General features: G+C 42.9%; 1 protein-coding gene across 2 annotated transcripts in view; it reads right to left on the bottom strand.

Moving 5' to 3' along the window:
* Nucleotides 1–25,146, bottom strand: part of LOC141049744 (alpha-2-macroglobulin-like) — a 262,253-nt gene that overhangs the window by 66,155 nt on the left and 170,952 nt on the right. For both annotated transcript variants that reach the window (XM_073546471.1, XM_073546470.1), the window contains exons 19-23: nt 22,793–23,018; nt 16,256–16,382; nt 13,417–13,538; nt 9,630–9,687; nt 6,939–7,022 (exon numbers count right to left, since the gene is read on the bottom strand). In XM_073546471.1, the coding sequence (XP_073402572.1) occupies nt 6,939–7,022; nt 9,630–9,687; nt 13,417–13,538; nt 16,256–16,382; nt 22,793–23,018 (617 nt within the window). The remainder of the gene's footprint in view (nt 1–6,938; nt 7,023–9,629; nt 9,688–13,416; nt 13,539–16,255; nt 16,383–22,792; nt 23,019–25,146) is intronic.

Below are 25,146 nucleotides of genomic sequence, written 5' to 3' on the forward strand. Positions count from 1 at the left end.
ATGGAAAGAGAAAAGTATGGCAAAGGCATGATACAGCTCATGATCCAAAGCATACCACATCATCTGTAAAACACGGCGGAGGCAGTGTGATGGCTTGGGCATGCATGGCTGCCAGTGGCACTGGGTCACTAGTGTTTATTGATGATGTGACACAGGACAGAAGCAGCCGAATGAATTCTGAGGTATTCAGAGCCATACTGTGCGCTCAGATCCAGCCAAATGCAGCCAAACTGATTGGTCATCATTTCATACTACAGATGGACAATGACCCAAAACATAAAGCCAAAGCAACCAAGGAGTTTATTAAAGCAAAGAAGTGGAATATTCTTGAATGGCCAAGTCAGTGACCTGATCTCAACCAAATTGAGCATGCATTTCACTTGTTAAAGACTAAACTTCAGACAGAAAGGCCCACAAACAAACAGCAACTGAAAACCACCGCAGTGAAGGCCTGGCAGAGCATCAAAAAGGAGGAAACACAGCATCTGATGATGTCCATGAGTTCAAGACTTCAGGCAGTCACTGCCAACAATGGGTTTTCAACCAAGTACTAGAAATGAACATTTTATTTACAATTATTTAATCTGTCCAATTACTTTTGGGCCCTTTAAAAACAGGATGGCATGTTGTGAGTTCATTTTCCCCTTCACTACTGAGGCCCGATGAACTCCCTCTTCTGGTAAGGAAAGGTAGTGAGCCTGATTATCAAACATCTGAGCCTAATGATGATGACTGGCTGAGTGGAGTTACTGACTGGATATAAGGCCGCCGACGCCCTTCTGCCCTGCGGGTGATTTCTCTGTGGGATCCTTGGAGACCAGTCTGAATTCCTGCTCATCTAAAGCTAAGTTTTCTGCTCTCCCTTTTGCATTTTTGCTTTGCCTTTGTTTTGCTTTGTTTTTCTGGATTTCTGCCATCCATTCCCTGCTGGGGTGAGCTGAATTCCTTTAGCTCTGTCTTCTGAAAATACCTGAGTGCTAATTTAGTTTTGAAGCGTAGCTGCTTCAGGGTCTTTTTCCATATCAGCTTGTTGGCTAATGTCTTTGATAGGGTTTTTGCAGATTGCAGACAGCAACCTTCCTTTCCTGTCCTGTTTAGTTAGTTTTGGGCCCCATCGTTTGCTCAGCCTATCTTTCTGTCTGTGTGAGTGTTTTTTCATCTTGCATCACCGTCATTATATGTTGGGGGCTGCCTTTTGCTTTGGGGTCTGCTCTGGGGCAGTTTAGATTTCCTTTTCTGTCTTTAGGCTATTTAGCTCTCCGGCTGTGATTGAGGGGTCTAGGGCACCGTAGGAACCCCCCACGGCTACTGCTAGTTGTGTTGATAGGTTCAGGGGTCTGCAATCTGATAGTTGCCAACTTCTCTGGTTTTCTGGACGTAGCTTCTATTTTTGTGTCTGCCTCCTACGGTGACTCATTCATAACAGAATCACCCGCCATACCGCAGATCCTAGGGTACTCAGTAGCAGGAAAGAATTGTAAAAAAAAAAAAAAGTGTGTATATTTTTTCCTCTATATCTCTGAGGCCGTAGGGGGAATTTTTTTTTCTCTCAATGGAGATAAAGCAATTGTCTGATCGTGTGGAGCAGCTCGCTGCGGAAGTGCGGGGAATTTCCGCCTACCTTGCTCATTCACATGCTGCTGAACCAAAGATTCCTACAGCAGATGTATTTTTTGGGGATCGGTCTAAATTTTTGAATTTCAAAAATAATTGTAAATTATTTTTTGCCTTGAGGCCTAACTCGTCGGGGAGCTCCGCGCAGCAGTTTAAGATTGTCATCTCTTTGCTGCGTGGCGATCCCCAGGATTGGGCGTTTTCTTTGAAACCAGATGATCCTATTCTGACTAATGTGAATGCATTTTTTCAAGCATTAGGGTTGTTGTATGACGAACCTAATGCCATTGATCAGGCTGAAAAGACCCTGCTGGCATTGAACCAGGGTCGAGATTCTGCAGAATTGTACTGTCAAAAATTCCGAAAGTGGGCGGTACTTACTACCTGGAATGATAATGCCTTGGCTGCTCTCTTTCGGAAGGGTTTGTCAGAAGCCGTAAAAGATACTATGGTGGGATTTCCTGTTCCCTCTGGTCTTGACAATTCTATGTCATTAGCCATTCAGGTTGATCGGCGTTTGCGCGAACGCAAAACTGCACGAGAGGTGTTGCCACCTGTTGAACAAATGTCTGAACCTATGCAATGTGATAGAGTTTTGTCCAGAGAGCAGCGTCAGGAGTTCAGAAGGCGTAATAAGTTGTGTTTTTTCTGTGGAGATGCCTCACATATTATTTCTGCCTGTCCTAAACGAGAGAAACGCTTTGCACACACGTTTTCTGTTGGTGGTGTTCAACCTAAGTTTCTTCTGGCTATTACTTTGATCTGCTCCCTGTCCACATTTTTCGCCAAGGCTTTTGTGGATTCGGGAGCAGCCCTAAACCTAATGGTCTTGGATTTTGCTAAACGTTGTGGATTTCCGATGACACCTCTGCAGACGCCTATCCCTTTGAGGGGGATTGATGCTACTCCTTTGGCGAAAAATAAACCTCAGTTTTGGACCCAGGTGGTAATGCGGGTCGCCCCAGACCATCAAAAAAATTGCAGATTTTTGGTGTTGCATAATCTGCATGATACCATTGTTCTGGGGTTTCCCTGGTTACAAATTCATAATCCAGTTTTGGATTGGAAATCTGTGTCTGTGGTGAGTTGGGGTTGTCGGTGTGCCTTTAGTGAGGCTCCGGTGTTTTCCACCTCTGCTCAGTCGCATGATGTTCCTGATTATTTAGCGGACTTTTATGATGTATTTAGTGAGAATGAGTCTGAGTCTCTGCCTCCTCATAGGAGTTATGACTGTGCAATTGAACTGAGCCCGGGGTGTAAATTTCCCAAGGGTCGGCTCTTCAATTTGTCTGTACCCGAGCACGAGGCTATGCGATCCTATATTAAGGAGGCGTTGGAGAAGGGTCACATTAGACCATCCTCTTCACCCTTAGGTGCCGGGTTTTTTTTTGTAGCCAAAAAAGATGGATCATTAAGACCTTGTATTGATTATCGTGCCCTCAACAAAATTACTGTTAAATATCAGTATCCGTTACCCCTGATTTCGGATCTATTTTCTAGAGTTAAAGGTGCTTGCTGGTTTACCAAGCTTGACCTCAGGGGGGCGTATAATCTTATTCGCATTAAGCATGGGAATGAATGGAAGACGGCGTTTAATACTCCGGAGGGACATTTTGAGTACCTGGTGATGCCTTTTGGGCTCACTAATGCCCCTTCTGTCTTCCAGTGCTTCATGAACGATATTTTCCGAGATTTTGTCGATAAATTTTTGATTATCTATCTGGATGATATTTTGATCTTCTCCAAGGATTGGGATTCTCATGTGGAACATATTCGGACTGTGTTCCGGATCTTGAGGGAGAATTCCCTGTATGTCAAAGGATCTAAATGCCTTTTTGGAGTACAGAGGATTTCTTTTTTGGGATTTATTTTGTCTCCGTCAACTATTGAAATGGACCCGGCCAAGGTACAGGCCATTTACGATTGGGTTCAGCCCACTTCTTTGAAGGCCCTCCAGAAGCTTTTGGGTTTTGTTAATTTTTATCGGAAATTTATAGCAAAATTTTCTAGTATTGCCAAGCCATTGACTGATTTGACTAAGAAGGGTGCTGATGTGTTAAATTGGTCTCCGGAGGCTGTTTCTTCCTTTCAGGAGCTGAAGCGAAGATTCACCTCCGCCCCGGTTTTGCGGCAACCTGATGTCTCACTTCCGTTCCAGGTAGAGGTGGATGCTTCTGAGATTGGTGCAGGAGCTGTTTTGTCCCAAAAGGATCCTGTAACATCGAAAATGAATCCCTGTGCCTTCTTTTCCCGAAAGTTCTCTCCATCTGAACCTAACTATGATGTGGGGAATTGGGAACTGTTGGCCATGAAATGGGCATTTGAGGAGTGGAGACATTGGTTGGAGGGAGCTAAACATCAAGTCGTGGTCCTCACTGACCACAAGAATTTGATTTACCTAGAGTCGGCTAAGCGCTTGAACCCTAGACAGGCTAGGTGGGCCTTGTTTTTTACACGTTTTGATTTTGTGGTTTCTTTTCTTCCTGGAACTAAGAATGTCAAGGCAGACGCCCTCTCTAGGAGCTTCTTTGCTGATTCTCCTGTGGTGACCAAGCCTGCTACCATCTTAGGCGAAGGGGTAGTTCTTTCTGCCATCTCGCCCGATTTGAGACGTGCTCTGGAGGAGTTCCAGGAGGACAAACCTGAGCGTTGTCCCAGTGGAAAGTTGTATGTTCCTGACGAGTGGAAGAAGAGAGTGATGTCTGAAGTTCATTGCTCTGCTTTGGCTGGTCATCCAGGTATTTTTGGTACTAGAGATCTGGTGAGTCGGTCTTTTTGGTGGCCCTCCTTGTCTCGTGATGTCAGGAATTTTGTGCAGTCCTGTGGGACTTGCTCCTGATCTAAATCGTGTTCTCGCTCTAGTGGGTTGTTGATGCCTTTGCCTGTCCCCAAGAGGCCATGGACCCATATTTCAATGGATTTCATCTCTGATATGCCTGTCTCTCAAAGGATGACTGCTATTTGGGTGATTTGTGATAGGTTCTCTAAGATGGTTCATCTTGTACCACTCCCTAAGTTGCCGTCTTCCTCTGAGTTGGTGCCCCTGTTTTTGCAACAGGTGGTTCGCTTGCACGGGATTCCTGAGAACATTGTATCTGACAGAGGAGTTCAGTTTGTGTCTAGATTTTGGAAAACTTTCTGTTCCAAGCTGGGAATTCAGTTGTCCTTCTCCTCTGCTTTTCACCCTCAGACCAATGGGCAGACAGAGAGAACAAACCAGACCTTGGAGTCATATTTGAGATGTTTTATTTCCGCTGATCAGGATGATTGGGTTTCATTTTTGCCCTTGGCCGATTTTGCTTTAAATAATAGAGCTAGTTCTGCCACTTTGATGTCACCTTTTATTTGTAACTTTGGGTTTCATCCTCGATTTTCTTCAGGGCAGGAGGAGCCCTCTGCCTGCCCAGGTGTTGACACTGTGGTGGAGAGAATGCACCACATCTGGGACCAAGTGGTGGATAAGTTATCTCTCTCCCAGGAAAAGGCCCAGCGGTTTTCCAACCGACATAGGACCATCGGTCCCCAGTTTAAGGTTGGTGATATGGTGTGGTTATCATCAAAAAATATTGCTATGAAGGTGGCTTCTCCTAAGTTTAAGCCTAGATTTATTGGACCTTACAAGATTTTGGAGATTATTAATCCGGTCTCTGTTCGTTTGGCTCTTCCTGTCACTTTTAAAATCCATAATCTGTTCCATAAGTCTTTGTTGAAGAGGTTTGTTGAACCTGTTGTTCCGGGGGTGGCACCTCCAGACCCTGTATTGGTCGAAGGTAACATGGAATATGAGGTAGAGAAAATACTGGATTCCCGTCTGGCTAGACAGAGACTCCAGTATTTGGTTAAGTGGAAGGGTTATGGTCAGGAGGATAATTCCTGGGTCTCTGCCTCTGGTATTCATGCCAAAAGATTGGTGCGTGCCTTTCATCGGGCTCACCCTGATCGCCCTGGTGGCGTGGTTGAGGGTTCGGTGACCCCTCCTCAAGGGGGAGGTACTGTTGTGAGTTCATTTTCCCCTTCACTACTGAGGCCCGATGAACTCCCTCTTCTGGTAAGGAAAGGTAGTGAGCCTGATTATCAAACATCTGAGCCTAATGATGATGACTGGCTGAGTGGAGTTACTGACTGGATATAAGGCCGTTGACGCCCTTCTGCCCTGCGGGTGATTTCTCTGTGGGATCCTTGGAGACCAGTCTGAATTCCTGCTCATCTAAAGCTAAGTTTTCTGCTCTCCCTTTTGCATTTTTGCTTTGCCTTTGTTTTGCTTTGTTTTTCTGGATTTCTGCCATTCCCTGCTGGGGTGAGCTGAATTCCTTTAGCTCTGTCTTCTGAAAATACCTGAGTGCTGATTTAGTTTTGAAGCGTAGCTGCTTCAGGGTCTTTTTCCATATCAGCTTGTTGGCTAATGTCTTTGATAGGGTTTTTGCAGATTGCAGACAGCAACCTTCCTTTCCTGTCCTGTTTAGTTAGTTTTGGGCCCCATCGTTTGCTCAGCCTATCTTTCTGTCTGTGTGAGTGTTTTTTCATCTTGCTTCACCGTCATTATATGTTGGGGGCTGCCTTTTGCTTTGGGGTCTGCTCTGGGGCAGTTTAGATTTCCTTTTTTGTCTTTAGGCTATTTAGCTCTCCGGCTGTGATCGAGTGGTCTAGGGTACCGTAGGAACCCCCCACGGCTACTGCTAGTTGTGTTGATAGGTTCAGGGGTCTGCAATCTGATAGTTGCCAACTTCTCTGGTTTTCTGGACGTAGCTTCTATTTTTGTGTCTGCCTCCTACGGTGACTCATTCATAACAATGGCACTTGTTAAGGAGCTGAAATTCCTAAACCCTTCATCCAATTTTAATGTGGATACCCTCGAATGAAAGCTGAAAGTCTGAACTTCAAATGCATCTGAATTGTTTTGTTTAAAATTTATTGTGGTAATGTCTAGAACCAAAATTAGAAAAATGTTGTCTCTGTCCAAATATATATGGACCTAACTGTATACCCATTTTAGGGTACGACCACTGTGGATCCTCAGGAGACTGCCACACAATGAATCTACTTCCTTCTTCTTAGAGAAACACTGAAGGAGCTTTAATCAAACACTGCAGAGTTTAGATTTAATCCTGTCCTTCCCAGCTATGCTACAGATTATTGAGCTTTATTTACATATAACTAACAAAACTCATCTAAATGCCTCAGATACCTGCAACATTTTTGTAATATTGCAAATTATTCACGTTAATAGATATAGTAGGAGGATTAGGGGCACTATGTGCTGACATGGAGCCAAGATCTTTCTGATGTCTTCTGGGATAAGGAGATTCATACACTGTACATCTTACCCAACACTGTTATATGGGCTCTTGCAGAATCCTCCAGGATATTATCTGGGATCCTCAAATATATATCCTCTACTTTAGATTGGTCTGAAATATAAAAGGATTTATAGTGCAATATTAATAACTAAAAATTACATATCAAAAATTGAAAAGGCATTTTAACATCTGATTTTGTTGTTGTTGTAAACCCACCCAACATGGTCATAAAAATTAAATATAAATATATATATATATATATATTATCCTTAAAATATCCTGAAACATTTCTTATAAAACTGCCATGTTGGGCAGTCATGTAACAACTGCCGCCAATTAGGGATGAGAGAGTATACTCGTTAGGATTTGGTACTCGGCGAGTAATGCGGTACTCGTGGTACTCAAATCCTCGCGAGTATTTCACTACTCACCTCGCAATATTTAGCACAGCCCGCACAGTCCCCGCACAGCCCAGCAAAGTCCCGCACAGTACCTGCACAGCCCAGCACAGTCCCACACAGCCCGGCATAGTCTCTGCACAGTACCTGCAAAGCCTAGCACAGTCCCGCACAGTAGCTGCAAAGCCCAGCACAGTCCTGCACAGCCCGGCACAGTCCCGCACAGCCCAGCACAGTCCCACACAGCCCGGCATAGTCCCTGCACAGTACCTGCAAAGCCCAGCACAGTCCCGTACAGTACCTGCAAAGCCCAGCACAGTTCCTCACAGCCAGGCACAGTCCCGCACAGCCCAGCACAGTCGCACACAGCCCGGCATAGTCCCCGCACAGTACCTGCACAGCCCAGCACAGCCCAGCACAGTCCTGCACAGGTCAGCACAGTCCCACACAGCATGGCATAGTCCTCGCACAGTACCTGCAAAGCCCAGCACAGTCCCGCACAGTCCGGCACAGTCCCGCACAGCCCAACACAGTCCCACACAGCCCGGCATAGTCCCCGTAAAGTACCTGCAAAGCCCAGCACAGTCCCGCACAGCACGGCACAGTCTTCGCACAGGCCAGCACAGTCTCGCACAGCCCGGCACAGGCCAGCACAGTCCCGCACAGCCCGACTCAGTCTTCACACAGGCCATCACAGTCCTGCACAGCCTGGCACAGTCTTCGCACAGTCCCCGCCCAGCCCAGCACACACACACAGCCCAATAATCGCATTTCCCATAGACTTACATTGGACTCGCTACTCATTACGAGTACCCAAGTATTAAGAGGTACTCGTAATGAGTACAGCGAGTCCGAATACTACACTACTCGCTCATCCCTACCGCCAATCACTGGCTGTGTGCATCCTGTTGCTGTCGTATGGACTTATACCAATTACTGGCCACAGCAGGGACAAGTTGGAATAATAAGCACTGAGACCTTGGCAGTATAAGAAGAGGAGAAGCAGGGAATCAATAAGGTGAATATGATTTAAACCCCAGCAACAATTGCCGAATAAATTGGAAACTACTATAATTATTCACATTGAGATCCTTATAGACAGCAGACGTATAATATTTTTTGTCTATTCCCTGGATGTCACTTCTAACTTGCAGAGATCATTGGAGGCAGGGGCAATAGTTCTGTCCCATAATATTTTTCTTAGATCATTTGAGACAGAAGCTAAAGTTGCAAATATTACTCCAAAATGTGGGCAGGATGCTTGAGAGCCATAAATACCAGTCTAAAGTAAGACATGGTGGCGACTAAAGGATGCACCATGTACAGCAGCGTTCATATCGCAGACAGGTTGTTATCAGCCTTACATCTTGTGGAGGAAACAAGAAACAGTCTGGAGAAGATACAGAGACAACAGCCAAATGCAGAATAAGGAGATTTGCTGGAATAACCTCATGAAACAGAAGCAGATTCTTACACAAGACCTTACAGGTGAGAATTTACAAATATAATAATGATTATTTTCTCACTTGAGTTTTCTATTCCTAAGCCAATTAACATTTGGATAAATTACTAATTATTATAAAAATATGCTCTATAGGTAAGATGTTAAGAAGAAGTATGAAGACCGATATGAAAGCGAGAAATGTAAAAGTCAAAGCTAGGCTGGGGCTTCACGGTATCACAGTTTTCTGAAGAGTTGCGTCATAAAAAGATCTGTGCAGCTTGCTGTTGCATGTGTATTTTAACACTGTGATTTTGCTCTAAATAAAACAGCCAAGCAGATAAGTCGCATGCAAGCCGCTTGTCGCAACTCACAATCAAGACTATGGCAAGTGTGTCTTGTGCGACTTGCAACTAGAGACCAAAAATCCAACACGTTTGGAAAAATATGCAGCCACAGTCGAAGCATTTTGCAAGTCGCAACGTGACACCATGGGAAATCATCTCATCCAAAGTTCCAATGTGTCACTGCGATTTCAGTGTCGCACAACAGGCAGCCAAGGAGCACTAGCCTAAAAAATATAGATGGATGTATTATTTTAAGTAATTTCGAGGTTTGCTGTGCCATCAGGTGTATTTTGTATCAGTATTCTACTAAAATGATAAAAAGAGAATATTCTTATCACTTGCACCTTTCGAAACTTCTCTTAAGCACACCCCTTTCTAAAACACTTTTCAAAAGGGAGAAATAACTTTGTTACATTTTGTTTACTTCATTTTTAGTGTTTTGTTTTTTAGAGCAATTTTCACCAGAATTATTTGACATTTTGCTCCATAAATCTCCCCCGAAGCATCACTAGGTAATTAAATGTCCGCTTACCTTCCTCTTTGATGCAGATTAGAGAGCTGTATGATTTCTCTTCCAGGACACCTCCAGGCTGAGAATACCAATAAGTTATTATTATACAATTATGTATAATGGACATTATTACAAATTTAGATATATAGGAAAGAGGGCAAAATGTGAGTCTGATTCTGATATGTTCAGAACTACGCAGGGCTGATCAATCCTCTATTGGTAGCTATTAACGCTCTCAATATTCCTTACTGAACCTGCTGCAGTTAAATTACCAACTGGTTACCTATGTTGCCTTTTCTGTATGCAAATATCTTTTTTATGCTATTATATGTGATGCCTAATGCCACATGATATATTGTGTTACACTGTACCTGCTTTGTACCTCCAGCAATGTACTATTGCTTGCATTTCAGAATAAATGGCATTTCAGTTGAGTTTGCACAATGATGCTATAGTTAATGCTAGCTAGCAAGTAGGTATGAGCTGCATGGTTTATTAATATGTGCTAACCTAGGGCTTTTGAGAGGGTAAAAGAGGAACATACAAAGACCTCCACCCTGCTGGTGTAGTATGTCCCAGGTGAAGAAGACCAGTCCACCTAGCTGGCGTATCACCATTATCAAGAAAGGGCAAGAATTGTCCCAGCTAAGTGGAGCATATTCCTGTAAGTGAAGAGTTGGATCTGTTCATAGGGCAAGGATCTGCAAAGTAAAAGGGAGCAAATAAACTTACTGTATTTCTTACTATATGGATTGTCACAACAGAGGAGTCTAAGTGTTGATGCCAAAGTTTGCGAAGAGGATTGCCATGTCACAGTAACCAAGGGACTGGTGTCTGTCTATGAGGGACTGATACATGGTAACTGAAAATATATTCAACAAAAGCTACTGCAGGGCATTACTGCCAAGATAGGTGACTGTGAGGAGGGGATATGACCAATATTGTAGATGTGTTGTGTTACAATGTGAGAGATAGAGACTCTGTGCCAGTGGTGAAGGAGGAGCTGCTGAGTAAATTGCCTGCAATCTGAGGCAAGCAGAAGTTAAGTTTTGCAAACACAAGTAAAGTGTCTCAAGTGTGAAGCCTCCGCCACACACAGTGAGATCGCTAGCGAGATCGCTGCTGAGTCACAAGTTTTGTGACACAATAGCGATCTCACCAGCGATATCGCTGTGTGTGACACTTACCAGCGACCGGCCCCCCTGCCGGGTATCGCTGATCGTGCTCAAATGACCTGGACTTTTTTTGATCATTGGTCTCCCGCTGGCCAGCATGTATCACTGCGTGTAGCAGGCGGGAGACCAGCGATCAGCGAGCTGGACGCTGGTTTCTAATGTAAACCATGGGTAATTAAGGGCGCCCGTCACTTAGTTACCCGCTGTGTACCTTAGTTACCAGCGCGCTGGTGCAGGGAGCTGGTAACCAAGGTAAACAGCGGGTTTCTAAGCGCCGCACGGCACTTAGAAACCCACTGTTTACCTTGGTTACCAGCTCCCTGCACCAGCGCGCTGGTAACTAAGGTACACAGTGGGTAACTAAGCAACGTGTGTCGCTTGTTACCCTCCTGTCGCTGGTCCTGATCGCTGCTGAGATCTGCCCGTTTTGCAGCTCACCAGCGATCATGTAGCGACACACCAGCGATCCTGACAAGGTCATATCGTTGTTGGGATCGCTGGTGCGTCGCTGTGTGATGGGACCCTGAGACCAATATTGTAATATAATACACTGTTCAAATATGTTTCATTATGAAAGACTGAAACCCTTAAGCACGCAAGCTTTTCTGCGAGTAAAGTTGTTGAAGGGGTTACCGGTGAATACCTGCATTCAATGTGCCTTTCTTAACTGGGGGAAGAATACCGATACCCAAGGGTCACTGTGTCATATGTTCTTACAAGGGCATATCATCACATCAGCTTTTGTAAAAGGATCATTCCTACTTCTACAACATGAATAAAACCAACCCTTTCACTGGTAAGTTCAAACACAGCAGACTTTTTTTTAAGAATTTTTCTGTTATTCTGCCACTTGGTAAATGCAAATATGGCCACAGATTTCACTGCAGATTTGTCAGGTATTTAAACTCGGAGTAAAAAGCCATTGACAATTTTGCAAGATAATAAGTGTGCTATGGAGTCTACAGTATGCCCTGAAAGTTGCCCTGGAAGGTGCACTTTTTTTCCTCCGTATGTATATTGTATTTTGTTTTTATTTTAGAGTTTCAGGACAGAATTCCAACTGGAAATCAGCAACAAATCTTCCCAGTCTGAACATGGTCTTATTGTCTTCTATCGTGCATTGCTCCCCTTACATAGGTATACCAGATGGTACAATACAGTATGCATTGGTGTTGTATATATTTTTACTAGTAATGCTATTATTCTTAGTATTTCTTTGGTTAACTGTTAATATTTGTTCATCTTGATGAAAATCTAGAATATTTTTCAAATAAAAGACATCTTTTACCCCTAAAATGGCAGTTAAACTGTCTAAACATTCATATTGGGCACCTAACTCTTATTTAAATTATACTAGACAAGAATAGATTCATTTGTTAAATTAAAAATCTAATTTTATTTCATATGCAAATGAGGTTGTTTCGGTGCACCCTTGGCGTGGCCTATGCTTTGGTGCACCCTCACGTCCTCCTCTTTGCATAATAAAAGCTGGTACCTTACATTGATTGGTCTCTATTGACCAGAGCGAATGCTGTGTCTCCTGTCAGGATCTGTCCTCTGACACTGGATGATCAAGGCTGCTCGCACACAATGGTTGGGGGTGCACTCTGATTTTTCATCCAAGGGGACAGACAGTGTGCGTCTGCAGCTATCGCGTGCATGCCCATATTGACAATATTAGCCCGCTGTCGCCACCTTCCAATGTCAGTGCGCAGTCTCAGACAGAAGACACAGCATTCGATCTGAGCTTTAGAGACAAAAGTCAGCGAATGTAGGTGCTGACTTTATTATGCAATAAGGAAGGCATGACATTGCACAAAGGCATAGACCAAGTCAAGGGTGCACCAAAGTGTTCTCATGTTCATATGAAATAAAAGTTAATTTTTAATTGGATATTAAGCAAATCTTTAGACTCCCTTTAAATATAAATAAGGTAGCTGAACATTATAAAAAAAGTTTCCCATTGCTAAAATGTAATAATCGGGAGCAAAGCTCAAGGGGTCTAGCAAAGGGTCACTAACAAGACAATTGTCACGATCTCCACTCTGTTTCTGTCTTTTTGTTACTTTGTGTCGGGGCTGTCAGTCTGTGCTGGGTCTGTGCTGCAATCACTTGTGTTCATATTCCTTAATTAGTCTTCTACTTAAGCATGCTTGCTACTTCAACCAGTGTCAATCGTACACTTGCTGTTGCCTGTGTAACATTGATCCCCCTGCGCTCTGTGCCTGACCCAGCTTGACTTGATTCTCTTCCCGGACTCAGACCCTTTGCTTGTGACCTGACTTCGCTTGTGCCTGCTCTCTGTAAACTGTTTTGTCTTTCTGGTTTTCCTGACCTCGACTCGTGAATTGGACTTCGTCTCTGACTTCCCTTTGTCGTGCTGAGCCATTTCCTGGACCTGACTTCGGATTGTTTGACCTCCCTTTACTTTCAGTAAGTAATATCCTGTATATATTTACTATAGTGACTCACGTCACAACAATCCTCTTGGACTAGATTAATAAAATGTAGGACTAAAGAACTTAATCTTAAACCCAGTGAAGGAAAATCTAGATCAAATGCACATAATGGTATAGTAGAATTAATTTAATTCATTTTAAACTAATTTTCTTAACTGATTATTGCGCACTCACCTGTACTAGTACTGTCTTTATAATGGTGTCAGTTCTGCCTTGTTTAGGAACAACGGGAATCTCATTTCCACAGAATTCTTTTGAGTCAAGAGCTTCTGTCTTTACAGTAATGTTCACATCTCCTGAAATGAGATTCATATAGTAAATTATGTACAACCTCAATTCCAAAAACTTTTGGATGCTGTTTGAAATTTAAAGAAAACCAGAATGCAATGATTTGGAAATATCGTATAGCCAAATAGTATTCACAGCTAAACCTAGAACACAGATCAGAAGTTCAATGTTGGACATTTTTTTCCATTTCATTTGAAGAAGTGAACTCATTTAGAAATTGATGGCAGCAAAACATCTCTAAAAAAGTTGGGACAGGGCCATATCAACTATTATGTAGTATCCTTTCTTACAACTGTCTGTAAATGTCTGGTTATTGAAGAGACCAATTGCTGGAGATTTGGGAGTGGAATGTTGTCCCACTCTTGTCTGCTGTAGGTTTCTCGCTGCTCCACAGTATGGGATTTTTGCTGGATTTTTCATTTCATAAGTATTTGCAATTTTACATCTAGGAATATATTATCTTAAAATTTTCCTCAATTTTAAGATGCAGTTGTTGACAGATTGGCGAACCTCTGACCATCTTTACTTCTGAGAGACCCTGCCTCTCTAACATGCTTTTTTTATACACAGTCGTATGACTTACTTGAATATTGATTCAACATCTGTTTTTCTTCAGTACAAATTACTTTTTCAGCCTCTTGTTAATGCTGTCCTAAATTTTTTGAAATGTGTTGCTGCCATCAATTTCTAAATGAGTTTGTTTATTACAAACTAAATGAATTGAAAAATGTCTAACTTTTACCTTTTGAAATATGTTCTATGTTCTGTTAAGAATAAAATATGGCTATAACAGATTTCCAAATCATTGCATTTTTCTTGTCCAACTTTTTTCGAAGCAGGGTTCTAAAAAAAGTGTGTCATAATTTTATAACTAAAGTTGTAACAATTGTGTTTAGAATTTACATTTGTAATAAAAAAAATTGAGCTTAAAGGGGTTGTCCACTACTGGGGCAACCTCTTCTCTCATACTATGCTTCCCCTAATTAAAATAATAGCAGCTATACTAACTTACTCGCTTGACATTGATCACATGTTCTATGCAGCCAATCAGCATCCGATTCATTGCCACCGCCTTTGGACAAAACTGACATCTGGAGGAAGTTAGAGATGTGACTGCTCTTCCACTTCCTCCGATTGTCAGATGTGTGCAAAGGAGGGTGGCGTTAAACAGTCGCTGATTGGCTTCAAGGGTCACTTGACATTTAGCCCTGAAGAGCCACTGCTGACACTGCTGGAATGGTGCATGCATCAGAAGTGAGTATAAGTATTTTTGTTTTAATTAGGAGAAACAAACTGATTGAGAAGGGGTTATCAGAATAGTGGACAACCCCCCTAAATGGGAAAGTTTCCAATAAAATCCCTGGAAATTTTTTCAAGTGCAGCAAACTAATACTATCAAGTTTTAAAACAGCAAGTCTTTAATTACAAGCATAGAGTCATCTGGTTGTTACCACCTCTAGGAAGTGTCGGCACTCCAGTGTATAGACCTTCCAGGCCAATTTTGGCAGATATTCCCAGTGTGTCCAATGTTACTTCCAGCCTACGGTATTTGAATTCTCAGAGGTTGTCTTACACTCCCCATGCATGCACATTGCAGCAAAGTGTAGTGTGCCTGGCTTCATCGCTGTATTGATTTACATGGATCTGTCAGAGGAGAATTTCCATATTAAAAAAAAAATGAAGCCAGATACAGTACACATCGCTGTTTAAAGCATAACTGCTGATTGTAAGCCAACAGCACACACCAAGAATAGAATAGTAGGACGCTAATATAGAGCAGTTAGGAAATATAAATCAAGACTTAAAAGGATAAGTCTGGACCCCGGACTGATCCTTCCCAAAAGTACTACTTCCAGAGGACTATTCATAAGCAAGTGGCATAAAGTGCAAACTGTTTTAAAAGTTAATTTTATCGATTTGTATATTACTGATGTGATACAACTAGGGATGAGCGAGCATACTCGTGAGGATTCGGTACTCGCGGTAGTTGAATCCTCGCGAGTATTTCACTACTCACCTCGCAAAATTCGCAACAGCCCTCATAGTCCCCGCACAGCCCTGCACAGTCCCGCACAGCACGGCACAGTCCTCGCACAGCCCAGCAAAGCCCTGCACAGTCCCACACAGCACAGCACAGTCCCGCACAGCCTGGCACAGTCCCCGCACAGGCCAGCACAGTCCCGCACAGCACGGCACAATCTTCGCACAGGCCAGCACAGTCCCGCATAGCCTGGCACAGTCCCCGCACAGGCCAGCACAGTCCCGCATAGCCTGGCACAGTCTTCGCACAGTCCCCTCCCAATAATCGCATTTCCTATAAACTTACATTGGACTCGGTACTCATTACGAGTACCCGAGTATTAGGAGGTACTCGTAGCAAGTACAGCGAGTCCGAATACTACAGTACTTGCTCATCCCTAGATACAACCAGATTGGGTGCTGCTCTATGATGTCCATTGTTCATATGCCATACTAGGACATGAGGTTGCTCTATTGAGGCCATTTAAGTTGATTAGGCTCAACTTCAAGTACTCATTGACAGAATTAATTCCAAATTTGATATCTAATGCAACTTGCCAGAATGTAACCCTTTGGTGATCTAACTTTAGATCTGTAAAAGCGTTGGAGGCAAGTGTTGCAACCAGAGAAGAGGTGCTAAAATACAACTGAACGTCAGTTGTGAGAAAACATCATAGCAAGCAGAGATTACAACGTCACGTCATACCCAGTTTAGAGGCTTTTAGGTTCCAGTAGAAGGTTTTGCTCTCATCCGCACAGATACAACTGTCATATTCACAGTCAGCGCAATCCGTTTCTTCTAACTCATCAGTGGTCTGCAGGGTGGTGCGCACCTGGGAAATAAAGGTGTAAAAAGATTAAAAACAATACATACAGACACAATTAACTAATGCTCCAGTTTCTAGCTTTTAACAATCTATAACTGAGGCTGGGTTGACCTGACCTAGCAGAAGATCCTGCAATGAGCCTGTCGTAATTGTGTACATGAAGTTTTGCAATTGTTGAAGTATACAATTTGATAATTTAGTGATTTCTTTTTTATTCCAATAATTTTTATTAATTTTAACACTTTTAACAATGAAACAAAAATGCACACTCTTTCCATTTCTGATGTATTGAAAACTCCAATTGAGAATGGGTTGAAATCTGAAGAATTAAAACTATTTCTGCCTGCTACCCGTTGAAATCTGAGTAGAAGTCATGTTGTATGTATCGTTAACATCTTTTACCGCCTTATCCTCATTAGTTTTTTTAATGTAGGCAGAGTTTTCCTCTTTATTCTCTGCTATGACCCCTATCTATTTATTCTCTCAGGATTTAGATCCTGGGGAATTTAGGTATCTTGCTGTGTCCTTTTTATTTGGGGAAGCCTGTTGGGAGGACATTTGTTGATGCAGTTTCTCTCTTTGAGATCTGGAATATTTCTCAGCTAGTGGGAGTTTCTTAGCAGAGATAGGAGCATTTGCTTTTGAACGTGAGCTTCCCTTATTTATTTTTGCCTGAGAGAAGAAATATCTGATCACTAATGATGTTCAAAACTCTCTGTTTGTAACTGTTTATTCAAGCTGTTATTCAGCTCATGATAGGAACAATTCTGCTTTTAGAGGATTAGCTCCCAAGTAATATATTTCACTATTATTTAGACTCAACAGATAGGTATAATGTTTAATCATACATTGGTTGAGTGAGTCTTTCAGGACCACTCAGAGAAATCACAGTAGGAAACCTGGTATTCACTGAGCTTCTGCAGTCTTTCTAAAACCTTCGGCTGGGAAATCCCAAGAATATTATCATGTGTTAGAACTAATAAACTGTGGGGACGTTTTCTTTATTAAGTACTGTACTAGAAAAGTATCTGGTTCCCGATATTTAGGGTTTTCTTTTTACCTCATAAAAGACTTTGGTCTGTGTCTCCTCTACTCCCAATACTTGGAGTCTATACTTCTGAGGAGTCCCTGAGCTCCCATCAGAGCTGTCAGCTGAGGAATCCTCATAATCCTTGCTCAATGTTTCCACGGTAGTTCAGAGGCTCCTGTTTTATCAATGAAGCCTGCTCACATCACTTCTTCTGTGCTGGGATTCTGGGTATCAGAAGATTCCCTGCTCTCTCTTTTTTATTATTATTTATTATTATAGTGCCATTTATTTCATGGTGCTTTACATGTAAAAAGGGGTATATATGGAAAAAAAACAAATACAATAATCTTTAAAAAAAAACGAGTCACCGACTGGTACATGAGGAGATGGGACCCTTCCCATGAGGGCTCACAATCAACAAGGGATGGGTGAGGATATAGCAGGTGAGGGTAGAGTTGTTGTGCATCGGTATGGTGCATCAGGGTTATGGTAGGTTGTAGGCTTGTCGGAAGAGGTAGGTCTTCAGGTTCCTTTTGAAGCAGTAGGTGAGAGTCTGATATGTGAGGGAAGAGAGTTTAAGAGTAGGGGGGATGCACGGAAAAAATCTTGTATGCGATTGTGGAAATAGGAAATAAGAGTGGAGTAATGAAGGAGATCTTGTAAAGATCAGAGGTTGCATGCAGGTATGTACCAAGAGACTTTGTCACAGATGTTTGGAGGAGACTGGTTGTGGTTGGCTTTGTATGCCAAGGTTAGGGTTTTGAACTATAGTCTCTGGGCAATGGGGAGCCAGGGAAGGGATTGAAAGAAAGGACAAGCCAGGGAATAGCGAGGGGGATAGGTGGATTAGTCAGGCAGCGGAGTTTAGGATAGATTGGAAGGGTGCAATAGTGTTAGAGGGGAGGCCATAAAGTAGAATGTTGCAGTAGTCAAGGTGGGAGATGATGAGGGCATGCACTAGTGTTTTTGCAGAGTCTTGGTTGAGGAATGTGAGGATCCAAGATATATTTTTGAGTTTGAATAGGCAGGAAGTGGAAAGGACTTTGATGTGTGGTTTGAAGGAGAGATCAGAGTCAAGGGACTGGGAAGAGTGAGAAATCATTGACTTTGATGGATTGATGGATAGGTCTGTTGTCCCTGTTGAGTGAGATGGTGGAAAGATGTTGAATTCTGCTTTAGCCATTTTAAAGGCCCCATCACACACAGCGACCTCGCTAGTGAGATCGCTGATTTTGTGACGCCACAGCGATCTCGCCAGCGAGATCGCTGTGTGTGACGGGGATCAGCGACCGGCTCCCCTGCCAGGTATTGGTGATCATGCACGATCATCCAGGGCTATTTTTTGATTGCTGATCTCCCGCTGGCCAGCGCGCATTGCTGCGTGTGACAGCGAAAGACCAGCGATCAGCGACGCTGGAAGCTGGTCTCCAATGTAAACATTGGGTATCTAAGAGCGGAGCGGCTCTTAGATACCCAATGTTTACATTGGAAACCAGCTTGCTCACTGGTCCTGATCGCTGGAGGGGCTGTCTATGTGACAGCTCACCAGCGATCAGCCTAATGATGTCCCAGCGATTCCATCCATGTCGGATTGTTGATGGGATCACTGGGACATCGTTATGTGTAACGGGGCCGTAAGTTTTAGAAATCTAGCAGAAAAGAAAGATAAAATAGCAGACAGACATTGTGGTATTTTGGTTAGTAAAGAGGTGATATGGTGTTCAGAGAGGTAGATCTGTGTGTCATCAGCATAGAGGTGATGTTGAAAGCCATGGGACTCTATGAGCTGTTCAAAGCCGAAGGTGTAGATGGAGAACAGTAGGGCACCTAGGACTGTACCTTGCGGGACACCGACAGATAGGTGGCGAGGTGAGGAGGTGTTGTGTGAGTGAGAGATGCTGAAAGCCCTGTCTGTTAAGTATGAGGAGATTCAAGTTAGGGCCAAGTCTGTGATTCCAAGAGATGAGAAAATCTGTAGTAAGAGGGAATGGTCCACTGTGTCAAAGGCTGATGACACGTCCAGGAGGAGGAGGACAGAGTGGTATCGCTTGGCTTTGTCAGTTAGTAAGTTGTTGGTGACTTTAGTCAGAGCAGTTTCAGTGGAATGGAGAAGTTGATAGTGATAGGTTGAAGAGTTGGGTTAGGGTTGGGATGAACACTGTGATGAGGGGTGGGATGGGATCAGTCAAGTTTACAGGTGGTAAGGTGCAATTTGGAGAGTAAAGAGGAAAGTTTATCTTCTGTAATGGTAGAGTAGCTGGTTTTGGAGGAGGAGGCCTGAGTAGTTATGAGTAATGGTTGTGGGGGCTATAGGCCAAAGCTTTCTCTGATGTTATCAATTTTCTGTTTGAAGAATGAGGCAAAGACTTCAGCTGAGATGAGAGGAGAGGGAGGGGGTGCTGGGGGATGAAGGAGAGAATTGAAAGTGCTGAATAGTTGTTTAGGGTTTTGAAACAGGAAGTATATAAGAGTTGAAAGAAATGTTTGTTTTGCTGCAGTGAACATGGACTTGAAAGTAATGAGGGACTGTTTGAATGTGATGAAGTGCTCATTGGAGTGGGATCTTTTACATGTCAGCAACCCTGAATGCTCGCCTCAGTTCTTTAGTCAGACTGGTTTGCCAAGGCTATCTGTTGAGTCTGCAGGCTTTGGTATGTGTGAATGGGGCTACCGATTCTAGAGCTGCAGCTATTGTGGTGTTACATAAAGTGTAAGGAACTTATGTCTGTAAAAGGGAGAAGGGATTCAGAGAGTGAATGTAGGTCAAGGTGTTTGAGACTTCTGCAAAGGTGGGCAAGTTTATGGAGTCGGGATTGTGTGCCTAGAGAGTGAAGAGAATGTAAGTATGTTGTCATCAGAAAGAGGGAGAGGGGAGTTAGAAAGGTTATATAGGGAATAGAGGTGGGTGAGGATGAGGTCCAGTGTGTAGCCAACTGTGTGAGTTGCTGTGGAAGACCATCGAGCCAAGTCAAATGAGGAATCGAGTGACAGAACCTTAGAGACAGCTGAGTGGGATGTGTCAATAGGGATGCTGAAGTAGTCACCCATGATAATAGTGGGGATATCAGCAGAAAGAAAATGAAGTAGCCAGGTAGTGAAGTGGTCAAAGAAGGTGGTAGCTGGCCCTGGGGGGTGGTAAATGAAAGCTAGTTGGAGGTTGGAGAGGTTGTAGATGTGCACAAAGTGCACCTCGAAAGAAGGGAGAGTAAAGGAGGGTGGCAGTGGGATTTGGGTGAGGGAGCAGTTATCTGAAAAGAGAAAACCAACTCCTCCTCCATGCTTGCTGTTGAGGTATGGAGTTTGGGAAAGGTGGCACCCACCACAAGAAAGTGCAGCTGGAGAAGCTGTGTCAGAGGGAATGAGCCAGGTTTAGGTGATGGCGAGGAAGAAAAGTTTGTTACTAATGAAAAGATAAGGGATGTATGAAAGTTTATTGGAGACAGCGCGAGCGTTCCATAGTGCTACTGTTAGAGGAACTGGGGAACCGGGGACTGGGTGGATAGGCATAAGGTTAGAAAGATTGCGGAAATTTGTGATAGAGCGTGGATGAGAGGTAGAAATGACTGTGGGGATGTCATGAGGAGGGCAAGAATTTGGAGAGATATCACCAGCAGTGAGGAGGTGCAGACCAAGTGTTAGCAGGTGGGAGCAGGAGAGGGCATGAGGTGACTGTCTGTGTTTGGTGACCGAGGATTGTGCTGTATGTTGAGGAGCAGTTCTGAAGAGGAGGTGAGATGGATGTGGAGGATGGAGGGAGAGATGACCATTTCTTTATTAGGTGTAGAGATTAGGGGGGGTTGTAGAAAGTGGAGGACTAGAGGAGCGAGAGTGAAAACAAACAGAAACATTGTTTACTGTGACTGTCTAACCAGTTACCTTCAGTTCCCTTCTTGTTCAATCCTGGGCTAATTATGGGGCATCACTCTTTTATAATACACTTATGTGAAGCACTGGGCAAACTACGGTAGGCAGACAAACTGCTCACAATATATTTGCTAACAAATGTATTCAGGTGTGAAACATTGGGTGGAGGTCTGGACTCTTGATCAGTTAACCAAGTTGAGCTAGATGCAGAATATTGAAATCTCTCTTAGGAGATGTCGGCTGGGGAATTCCCAGAGTCTCAGATTCACACTTCATCTGAGAATTTTTGGTAGTATCTTCAGATTGCCTGTTCTCACGGGATTGTTCCAGGTCTTGAAATGCTCCTTAGGTCTTCCTGAATACATTGGTGTAGAAACTAAGCAGAAAAATCTGTTTTGAGTCTTGTTATTTGTCGTTTTCTTTGAGGAAACGCTGGAGCTCAGATATCAGTGTCTCACATCCTCAGCATCCAAGCCACTTCCCCATAATTTAGTGACTTTTGACACTTATATGCTGGTGTCCTCATGTTTCTACAAAAGTGAGAGTTTGTGTGGCCACATGCAACCTGACAGATTTACTCAAATTTATGCCAGAAAATTTGTGTAAATATAATAGCAGGAATAAATTCAGACATGTCACGTGGACAACCTAAACAAGTGCCAAATCAATGAACAACTTTGCTTATCTTAGTGATTTTGATGTATCTAACTTCAGAGGGCTTTGGACCAAAAAAGGCTTAAGAAATGTCAGTCTTGATGTACTGGCCACTTTGTACATTTTAAGAACAATTAATATGAGTGCAACTTTGTTCTATACGGTAAGTAAATTTATTTTTTTGGTGGGCCCGGTTATTTCACTCCTACTCTGGTTTGATGATACTTTTTCAGGCACTACAGTGACCCAACAAAGGATTAATGCATCATATAGTGGGCTATCCTAAATCTGGTCAACAAGGGTTGTCATCTCTTAGGTCCATCAACTTCTTGGTCTTGTTTGCATATAATGTAACATAAAAAAAAACTTGGGATTTTGTTCTCTAGAGAGGAATGGGATGGTGGATCTTAAGAAAAATCTCTCCAGTGAAGTCCATGTGCATCAGCCTGATATTCCAAATACAGTATTATATCCACACCAGTTGTTGGCTTGATTAACCCTTGTACTTTTAGGCTATGGGCACACTTTGAGTGAATGGATGGAGACATTTCTGCACCATTTCTGCATTTCTTTTGAAGCATTTTTTGCCTTAATTTTGCTCTGCATTTTTGATTGATTTGAGTGAAGTCAATGGTGAAAAACGCATGGCAAAAATGAACAAAAACTTGACATACTGAAGTTTATTTTCTGCACCAAATCTGCAAGTCAAAAATACTCAACATATGCATCATACTTCAGCTTTCTCATTCACTTTTCTGACTCCAGGTTTGGCCACAAATCCGTGCAGAAAATAGCGCAACAAAAATGCACCAAATCTGCAATGTGTGCACACAAACTTATGGATAAAAAACATTATACCATTGTTTACCTTTATACATTGTTTCAGGTAGTTAAAGACTGAAGCTTTGAGGGTAAATGTCTCTCCACGGACAACAGAGTATGGGAGGGTAAGATCCACAAAGAATGGTTGGAAAACTCTTAGGGATGATGAAGGAGAAAGTCCAAATCCATTGGGTCCCATACAAATGGCTCCTGTATTCCAGTCAGTGATGGTATCCGGAACCTTATGATGGATTTCAATTTTACCAGATTCTCTAAATAAAACAAGAAAATTGCCTTATTTTCCAATAATATTGTAGCGATTGATTTAAAGGGGTTTATGTATCAGAAGGAGCATTACCAAGTGCAATGTCCTAATTGATAGTGGTTCGGGTAAGAAGAACCCCAGCATTCCTCATTATCAATGAAACAGCAATGTACAGAGAAGTTACTGAAGAGGTTTTTAGGTCTTCATTCATGGGATCAATGTGATTCCCTGTGGTCAGACCTCTGCCAGTCAAGAAGTAATGGCACATCCTAGCACATAATATCACAATTTAATATAAATCCACAGATTCATTAATGTTGTCTAAAAGTTTCTTTGGTTTCATATGGAAAAAAGCTTAATTTGGTATAAAAAAAAGCTGTAGAACTCTTTAGTATACCCTAGTCCTCGATACACTAGTCAGACAAACAGTAAAACCACTAACAGGTGAAATGAATGACTGATATCTCATGATAGGATATATCAGGTAGCAGGTCAACATTCAGTTTTTGAAGTTTTGGCATTGAAAGCATAAGAATTTGGGTTCCAATTGTCAACATTAGAAAAATTGAATATGCCTCGAATGTTACAAAAAAATGTATTCTCCTGAATCCATTTTTTTTCCAGCAGCTCGCTCTCTCCAATCTCTTCATTCTTATGAGTCATTATGCATAACATCCTCTCTGGCTTTTCTAACATCTTTATTTTTCTCCGAGACTTCTGGTGTGGCAATGCATGTTGTGAACTTGCTATGTTGCTTGACAACAGTTAAGAGTAAATATGTGAGAAGAGCAATAAAAGATGTCGCACGTGGTGTTGAAAGAACGGAGACGAGTGACTGCAACAGTAGGTCATGTTAGAGATCTGGTTATTTATTCAGTCTACGCTTATAATGCTCTATGGCTCACACAGACTCTAGAGCATAATAAGGAGCATCAAATAATTTTGATGTGATTCGAATCTTCTAGCCAAATTTTGATTGAACTGCCAAATTTGAATTTTGGAAGATTAGAACATTAGAGCATCTCCAAATGACAGCACTTGTTAGGTGTTCCTGGTTTAAAGTAGTTAGAATATACAAAAAGCGATCCAAAAATGGACAACACATGATCAAAGTCATGTGCTTTCAAAGTAGAAAAAAGAGTTTAGCATTTCAGAATAAACCACGGTGCTGTGCGAAGGAAGCAATTAGAGTGTGAAATAGCAATTTCGTAGTTTTTATTTTTACGAGTTTTGTGTTCGCATCGAGCTCTTTTTTAAAAAACAAACTTTGCAGCACAATCTATGTTTATGTGCTCTCAAAGATCATTGATGGGAATGAAGACTAGCTCCCCTGGACTGACCTTACAGTAGAGCTGTTGTTGTACAAATTGCTAACAATTTAATGCTGGTTATGACAGAAAGATGCAGAACATTATAATTTGCAGCTTGCTGTATAGCTGCAGAATCGTCTATGTGGCACCCCTGAGGCTTCAGTCGCCACAGAGGTACTGCACCTCCTCCTGAGGTGTGGTGCCCCACCATCCAGGTAAGGTGGAGACTCCTGGCCACACTCCAACACCTGCACCCCACACCACAAAGTAGTGTAGCAAAGCACCTTCGGCGGCTCCCTGCTTGGAATATAGCAAAGCACCCATTGGTGGCTCCCTGCTTGGAACACAAAACGTGCTGGGAGGTGGGTGGAGCTTAGTTTACACTAAAAGAGTGGAAAGAGTTTAGGATTGAGGCATTCGGTCCCATTCATTGAGTGAGTGAGGATGCAGAAGGACAGAGTGAGAGAGAAGATCCCTGGGAAAGGGATGGATGAAGGAAGTGCTGCAGCAGGCCACAGTGACCTGGGTCTGCTGGCACAGGAAAGAGACATAGAAGGAAAACCTGATTCTCCATAGAAGGAAAGATTAGTACAGAACGTGAGGAGTAGAAAAGAACAGAGGACGTGGGTTAGAGAAGGACCCTTCCTAGAAGTTCTTAGCGCAAGGCCGGGGCCAGGTCCCCGAGGTTGTATGGATACTAATGGTCCTGCAGCAGAGACTGGAGGATTAGAAGTTGTCACCACTTTATTCCCACACAAGACTTGGGGGCACAACAGCATCAGAGGAGTGAGCCGGGACTTAATAGCAAGGAGTCCCCGAAGCAGG

This window comes from Dendrobates tinctorius, unplaced genomic scaffold (genome assembly GCF_039654945.1).
Source record: "Dendrobates tinctorius isolate UK_male_01 unplaced genomic scaffold, ASM3965494v1 ptg000147l, whole genome shotgun sequence".
Lineage (NCBI taxonomy): Eukaryota > Metazoa > Chordata > Amphibia > Anura > Dendrobatidae > Dendrobates > Dendrobates tinctorius.